Source organism: Hibiscus syriacus, unplaced genomic scaffold, assembly GCF_006381635.1.
Source record: "Hibiscus syriacus cultivar Baekdansim isolate YM2019G1 unplaced genomic scaffold, ASM638163v2 tig00110328_pilon, whole genome shotgun sequence".
Classification (NCBI taxonomy): domain Eukaryota; kingdom Viridiplantae; phylum Streptophyta; class Magnoliopsida; order Malvales; family Malvaceae; genus Hibiscus; species Hibiscus syriacus.
This window is the reverse complement of record NW_024062685.1, coordinates 1,269,869-1,278,389: the sequence shown is the minus strand read 5'-3', so window position 1 is coordinate 1,278,389 and position 8,521 is coordinate 1,269,869. Positions and strand designations below refer to the sequence as shown.

At 35.2% G+C, this 8,521-nt stretch overlaps 1 protein-coding gene across 1 annotated transcript; it reads right to left on the bottom strand.

Moving 5' to 3' along the window:
- Positions 1-6,416: 6,416 nt before the first annotated feature.
- LOC120118823 lies at positions 6,417-8,259 on the bottom strand. The gene is made up of 3 exons (XM_039138786.1): positions 7,369-8,259; positions 6,917-7,255; positions 6,417-6,731 (listed from the first exon to the last, which is right to left on the bottom strand). The coding sequence occupies exons 1-3, from the start codon at positions 8,257-8,259 to the stop codon at positions 6,417-6,419; spliced, it is 1,545 nt and encodes a 514-aa protein (XP_038994717.1).
- Positions 8,260-8,521: the final 262 nt, after the last annotated feature.

The window sequence follows — 8,521 nt, the reverse complement described above, 5'->3', positions numbered from 1 at the left end:
CTTCTTGAGGTCATGTGATATGTTGCTCCCGAATCAATGAGTCATATATCTGAAAATCTCTTTCTACCTTCCACGGTAGTTGACGCTTCATAACATAGAACATCTCCATCATTTGAAGTGTTTGCGATATTGCCTTGTGGATTGGAGTTTTTATTTAGACTCCAACAATTCTTCTTCAAGTGACCATTCTTTCCACAATTGTAGCACTTTAAATTTTTTTTGCTCCTTGACTTCGATCTACCATGTTTGTGACTGTTACTTTGGCAACGCTCTGTTGATCTCCCTCTCATCGTTGTCAACGCTTCTACTTGTTGCAGATTTACTTGTCTGTCTTCCTTGTTCTTGCGCCGATTTTCTTATTGTAGAATAGCAGTTGCAACGTCATAGAAGACTAGAGATTTACTTGTCTGTCTTCCTTGTTCTTGCGCCGATTTTCTTATTGTAGAATAGCAGCTGCAACGTCATCGAAGACTAGACTGCTGACATTACTGTTTGTCAAGTTGATGATGAGTTGATCATACGAATCCAGTAGACTTTGAAGTAGAAGTTCAGCACGTTCTTGTTCTCCTATTTTACAGCTTAAGGATGTAGATTCTGGCATACGGAGAGTGTACAATTTTCTCTTAAGGAAAATTTTATTGTGCAACGATGTGGCCTTATACAGTTTGGTGAGATGATCCCATATCTCCTTAGTTGTCTTATTCTCATCGATGCTTGACAATACTTCATCTGCTAATGCTAGATGAAAGTTTTTCATAGCATTCCCGTTCATTTCAATCCATTTGTTGTCATATGTGAAATCTATCGGCCTTTCACTGATAGCTGTTAGACAACCGTCTTTCCTCAGGATAGCCTTCATCTTCAATTTCCACAGTGAGAAATTTCTCCCATTGAATTTTTCACTATCAAATTTCGTTGTCATAGCTTCTATTACAGATAGCTCCCACTATTTCATTATCGTGAATAGTTTTTTGGAACCTTCAAAGAATTGGTAATACCTTCTTACTTTCTTATGTTGGAGGATCCACCTTATGGTGGCAACTTCAAAGACAATAAGTAGATATTACACACTCTAATCTGACTCTGATACCAATTGTTACGGAAGACGGCTATCGGATAGAGCAAAATCGCAACTGATAATTTGAGAAAATAAAAATGAAGATAAAAGAAGACACAAAATTTATGTGGAAAACCCCTAAATAATATAGGATAAAAACCATGGGCAACGGTAAAAGAATTTTACTATGAGAAAATAGGAATTATAACCTCTCTCGATCTACCAAGGAGAAAACAATGATAATTCTCTCTTGATAAAAAGGAGAAAACAACTCTCAAGAAACTCTCTAAATTCTCTAGTATTGGGAGAAAACTAGAATGATTTGGGGATGGTTTTGAAGCTAAATGAACTAGAGTATTTATAGTTGAAGCTTAATGGTTAATCTTGTAAATATCCTAAAGTAAAATGACTAAATTATGATTTTATCATTATCCAAAAATCAATAATTTAGTGTCAATTAATACACATAAACTGAAATTTTTATTGTCTTCAACTTTCCACCGAAAAGTTACCATCAATTTGGCCACTTACATGTTGAGTTTACTTAACATTGCCGACAATGGCATCCAAAAACCAATAGCCTCAAACTTTTGTCCTGAAAAACACACACTTATGTTGCTTCTCTCTCTCCCCCTCTCTCGGTCGTATTTTTTTTTTAAAAACACAACAATGTCTATATAAAAAAAGATTTTCTCTTTCTATGTCTTTGTCTATGGTTTTTTGGACAACATAGAAGACGAAACAGCGTTGAAGAAGAAACAGCGTTGAAGAAGAGGGGGAAGATGGGACCCAAAAAGACGGTCTGACGAGGTATGGGGTTGATAGACTCCACTTCACTGCACTCTCCCTTTTATATTGTTTTTTTTAAAAAAAAGAGTTCTTGGTTTTTTAACTGACAAGACAAAATCCGCTGATTATTTTCGCTTCTTGGATTCACGTTAGTACGCAGTTTTTTTTTTGTATATTGTTTTTGTTCCTGCGAGGGAGATTTGGATAAATAATTAGACAAAAGCTTTGTCTAAAATACTTGTAAATAATTAGACAAAAGCTTTGTCTAAAATACTTGTACTTTATTTGACGACTATATATATATATATATATCTATATATTTTAATTTTTTATAGAACTCGGACAAATAGTTACAACGAATGGAGATGTTAATTATTATAACTAGAATAAATTTAGTCTAATTTAAAATAATTCTAAATGAAATTCACAACCTATGCGCGGTTAACTTTTGGGATGTCTCAGGTACGACAATGTTAATATGCAGCTAAGAAAAAACGTTATTGGAAATATTAATATTTTTTTAATATTTCCGGTAAAACGCTACCTAAAAAATTATTTTTATATTGAAAATGTTAATATTAAGCGCTACATAAAATGTTTAACATTTTCGATAAAACGCTACCTAAAATATTATTTTTTTTCTACTGAAAATGTTAATTTTAAGTTTCACTGAAAATTAGTTAACGAAATTAACATTTTCGATAAAAAAATAATATTTTAAATAATGCTTTACAAAAAATATTAAAATTTTCAATAGAACTTTTCCTGTATATTAAAGCTTACTTACACCATAAAATCAAACATAGTACATTGCTTTTCAAACCCAAGAAAGTGTTTCTCTTTTCAAGAAGATTATATATGCAAAATTTACATTTGTTAATAATTTACGTTTTTCATTCAATCATTGTTTCTTTTGTTGTTAAGAATAATGATTCAATTTTGAGATAAAATAACCCCAAATTTTAAGATTTATCTCAAAAAAATTGAATTTATTTTGAAGTATAATAGTTTGAGTTTTTATAAAGTAAAATTAAGTAATTTAATGTTTGATTCAAATATATTTTCTTTCGAACCAAAAGTTTTACTCAACTCTCACGAAGTTAATATCTAATCAATGATGGATAAAAAGAGATGGGCTATTAAAAATTTCAATTTTTTTTATATATTTTAAATATTTTTATTTTAATTAATAATTTATTTGTATCTTATAAAATTTTATAAGTTTCTCCTCTCCCAAAAATTGAATTTTAATTTTTAAGATATGTTTTTTAAGTTAGTAAAAATGTTAATTCAAAATCTTTCTTACTGTTATATGGTGACTACAAGATAGTATATGCTTAAAATTTTATTAACCAATGCGAAATCATACTTAAATAAAAGATTAGTTTTGAATATAAACAAACATCTACTATAAAAATTGAGTAATTTTTGTTAAATAAATATGCCTAATTCAACAAATTTAATCATTCATTTTATTTCGAATCAATTTAGTTTTGAAAAACAAGTCAATTAAATTTGAAATTTGAAATATGAAGTAAATCAGACACAAGCATCAACCTCATTAAAAAACTTCCTTAAACCTAAATGAAGGAAAAAGAATATCCATGCTCGTATAAGAAAGAACACAACAGAAACTGTTAACCTCATGCATTACATAAATTCGATGAAATCGCCAACACCCAAAACCATGGAAACAGCAGCACAGGCCCTGCCTCCCCATTCCAAATACCCAGTTACAACCATCTCCCCAATATACTTATAAGCCGACATGAATCAGAACGCAGAAACGACACTGCATTTCCAAGTACAGGAGCGGACACAGGATAGCGTCGACTAACAGCACCAAAAACATAAACGACTGGGTAGCTTCTATCACCGCCATTAACTGCACCATTCCAGATTGAGACAGGCACCACACAGATTACCCACTAGATAGAATCAGCCACCCATCACAGAATACAACCAAGCCCCAACCAAGATAGCAGAACAATGGACTCTTAATAAGCCAAAACAGCTACAGCTACAGCAACAGCACCAACAGCACACATTCACAACGCAGCAGAACACCAACGTCCAAAACATACACCACCCACCTAATCACAGGCCACTGGACAACAGCACCCAACCCAACACTAACCGGTAACCACCAAGGCGACACCAAATGTCAAGCATATCCCAACAGAACCTCAGAGAAGAGTAGAAGGAACAAACCGGCGAGACAAGAAAAGAAGAAGCCGCCGTAATACATATACTTATAATCTGGGCAACTAACTCCCATCACAATGAACAAACAATCAGTGAAATGTATGCAAATACCACCTAAACAGACCAATAGCAAACAATGCAACCAAAGCAAAAACAACACTCAAGGCAGATCCTCAACATCAATCTTTTATATACCACAGCACAGATAGACTACACTCAAGCATTCAACACAAGCATACTCGAGACTAAACGAACAGCTTAAGTCCATCTGGGCAACAGAATAATCCTGAAACGAGAAACGAGCATCTGGCCAATGACGTGCAGCAGAAACCAAAATTTGCCAAGGCCGATGCATAAATCTGATTTTTGCATAGCGACTTATTATTGAACAAAACTTCGATACTTGACCTCCAAATACACCATATAAAACCGAAAAAAACTGTAATCAATAATATCTTACAGAATTTAGCGATCTGCAACCCATTCCAATACAGAACGAAAGATTGAACGTTACCAGATTTGCAGTCATCATACACCGCAGACTATGGCTTCCGGATTAAGAATAAAGTCATTCACCAATGGAATCAACATCGGCCATAAATAATTCGCCCAAACCCCTATCTGGAGCATAGCTTTGTAAAAGATTTGATATGCCGAAAAAGAAATTCCATTAAATCTGTTTTTGTTTCTGCACAACCAGATTACCCAAATCAAGGCAAAAAAGCCAATTTGCTATAAAGCCCGTACACTCCTACTTATTCTTTGTGAAAACCATGTCTAATAATTGTTTAACATTCTTTGGGAGCACCAGATTTACTTTCCACACGCTACACCAACGTTGCCAAACTTTCCAAACTTCAATACAATGACATAGAACAAGATTAATATCTTCCGGCTCACTTTTACAAAACAGACAGCAAGTCTGGTCATTACAATTGATGACCCCTCTCTTTACCAACTCTACCATAACCGGCAGTCTCTGATGAACTGCTTTCCACACAAAGGCGGCTACCTCTGGTGGAGCAAATTTAAACCACACCAATCTCCAACATGGTTCTTCTATCTTGACATCGGATGCCACTTTAATACTAAAAGATTTCGGATTATAACAACCATCCCTAGCTCCAGACGAAACTAACCTGTCAATACTTTGTTCAGACTTTTCAGCTCTGTTCAAAACATTCATGAATTCATTCCAAATTGGCTTTTCCCATTCAAAGAATGCTCTTCTCAGCTCAATCCTCCATTCTCATACACCATGTACCCAACACCCAAAGTCTTTGATCTTTCCGCATTTTTTTTTCGATAATCCGAAAATTCTCAGAAATGCGTTTTTCAATGAAACCCTTTCTGTCCAAAAATCGATCCTATTTCCATTACCCAAAACACACCTCAATTCAGAAAAGAATTCCGATTCAATAGACCCAGGCGGATTAACAATATTTCGCCACACCCAAGAGGACTTGTTATTATTTACAGCTTTTGGAATGATCGAATCATGATCATAATTATATTTTGCTACAACTATCTTCCGCCACAAGCTATCATTTTCCACGCTAAACCTCCAAATCCATTTATTCAGTAAAGCACGATACCTTATTTTGACATCAAAAATTCCCAACCCCTCGTGCGTTTTCAGCCTATAAATTATGTCCCGATTAATCCAGTGAATCCTCCTATTGGTCGAAGAATTCAAAACAAAATCCGCTATGCGTCTATTTATCGTCTCAACTATAGACTTGGGAATTGAGAAAATAGACATGTAATACACAGGAAAATTAACTAAAACATATTTTATTAGAGTTAACCTTCCACCAAATGATAGTAATTTACCTTTCCAACTCTGAAGCCGATTTCTAACTTTGTTCAGAATGGGCTGCCAAATAGTTTTTGAATTCTTCTGATTCCCTAATGGTAGACCCAAATACGCGGACGGAAGCTCTGCCCATCCACAATGGATCGATTCAGCCCAACTCCTTACTCTACTCTCTTCCACATTGATGCCGAATAGCTTAGTTTTTTCCTTATTCAGATTTAATCCAGCAGCCACTTCGAATATTTTTAGAACCCGATTAAAATTTAAAATCGTCACTGCTTTTGATTCCGAAAAAAAGAGCAGGTCATCTGCAAATTGGATATGCGATAAAACAGCTCCTCTGGATCCTACTTCAACCCCATTACATAGGCCAATGTATGTTGCCTTCTTTATCATACCATTGAGAGCCTCGCCAACAATGTTAAAAAGCATCGGTGACAGCGGACAACCTTATCTTAATCCTCTCTTAATTGAGAAACTATTCGACGGACATCCGCTAACAAGGACATTAATCGAAGGAGTAGAAATACACAAGTTGACCCATTTTCTCTATCTTCTACCGAAGCCCATTTTCTTCAGAATCAGATTCAAAAACCACCAATCAACCGTATCATTGGCTTTACTAAAATCTGCCTTAATCAAAACTGCTTCCTTCTTTCTTTTTGACAGCCCATCTATGACTTTGTTTGCAATCAAACTACAATCAGCTATCTGTTTTCCAACAATAAACGCAAATTGGTTCTCTACAATTACTTCAGCAAGACAACTACCCAGCCTTTTCGCCAATACACGAGATACATTCTTGTATAAACTACCCACCAATGAAATTGGTCTGGACTCATCAGGAGAAATGGCCTCTACTTTCTTCGGAATAAGCGCAATGAAAGATTTATTAAAGGAAAAATCTTCAACTCTGCCCAGTAAAACTCCTCCATAAACTTCATAACTTCGCCTTTAATTTGCTTCCAAAATCTCTTAAAAAAATCTAAACTGAAACCATCCGGTCCTGGCGCTCTTGATCCATCGGACAACATTATTATAATCCAAACCTCCTCTTCCGAAAAAAGACTCTCCATAATCCTTCTAGTGGCAGCATTAATTTTCTTAAATGGGATATCGAATCTCTTCAATGGAATTGTTTTATACTCATTATAATCATCATGAAAATAGTTAACAAAAGCTTGTTGAATTTTGGCCTGATTTTTAACAACAGAATTCTGCACCTTCAGCTTTGTAATATGATTTTTTCTACCCCTTGTTACTGCTGAGAGATGGAAGAATTTTGTATTTTTATCACCCTCTTTAAACCACCTAAGCCTAGATTTTTGTAACCATTCTTCCTTCCTCATAACAGCCCATAGACTTGCCTTCAAAACAGAAATCTCCGACTGAATTAGAAAATTACTTGGATCAACCAACCATCTATCTTCTAGTGAATCAATTTTTTTTCAATCTCTTCCGCAGAATCTGGGTTTTTCTCTCTAACTGCTCTCTCTCCTACCTTGGTCACTTTCTTCACCAGCAGCAGAATTTTATTCATACCTTTACCTCTATTAAATTCACATAATTCTCTGATTGTTTTGGCCAGAATAGGATCATCAGCCCAATAATTAAACCATTTAAATGGTCTAATGATCTTTAATCTACTCTCTTTTAGAACAATAGGTTTGTGGTCAGATAATCTCCTGGGAAGTGAAACTTGCATCAATTGAGGAAACAAACTAAATATTTCGGTAGATATTAAAAATCTATCAAGCCTACTCGCTACCACATTCCCATCTCCCCTAAACCATGTAAACAAACTACCCAGATTTGGTACCTCAAACAACTCAGAAGCAGTAATAAATTCTTCAAAAATCTCCATCGCAGTGGATTGAACTTGAACCTCTAATCTTTCGGACTCCATCCTAACTGCATTAAAATCACCCCCCACTATCACAGGAATATTCCAATCAGAAATCACAGTGATCAATTGCTCAAAAAATTCTCTCATTTCCCCTTGCACATTCGGCCCATACACATTAATTACTCCTATCTCCCTGTTATTTGACACTAACCTCCCTTTGAGTGCTATCATCCTCCTAAAAATAATTTTGCAGCTTTCATCATATACATTTCTATCCCACAATGAGATTAGTCCACCCGAGGCCCCTTCAGCAAGCGCAAAAGCTAATTCCCTATCAAATTTACCCTTTAATCTTCTTTGGAAATAGCCACTAATTTCAGAGACCTTTGTTTCCCGTAGCATAATCAAATTCACCCTATTCGATTCAAAAACCTTATAGACATCTCTTATCTTTTCAAATTTCCCCAATCCTCGGACATTCCAGGAAAGAACAAATAAACTAGATACCACAATTAAGGCACACACAAATTCGAAAACAATCAGCATTCAACAATAGAACAACACTAACCCGTTAACTCGATCGATTCCAATCTTCTCTTAAAGCACTGCTTCATTAGAAAAGCTCTTCTCGCCACAAGGGTTCTCCCCACCTATGGATCCATTTGGAATCGAACTGCTTCTGATTTTCAGTCTTACATTCCTTCTCTTAAAGCACTGTTTTTTCCTTTTCGCATTAATGAATCTCGAGGATGCTTTAAGACTAACCCGATTCTCCCCCATTGAAATTGATCTTGAACGATTCTCCACA

Bases quoted from the DNA above. Each gene is read 5' to 3' on its own strand.
- LOC120118823 (XM_039138786.1), bottom strand. From the start codon at position 8,259: ATGCTGATTGTTTTCGAATTTGTGTGTGCCTTAATTGTGGTATCTAGT. The intron at 7,256-7,368 runs GTAGGAGAGAGA...TTTCTAATTCAG, and splicing joins TGGTGAAGAAAGTGACCAAG to TCGGAGATTTCTGTTTTGAA. The intron at 6,732-6,916 runs GTTTGGATTATA...CTTATTCCGAAG, and splicing joins GTCTTTTTTCGGAAGAGGAG to AAAGTAGAGGCCATTTCTCC.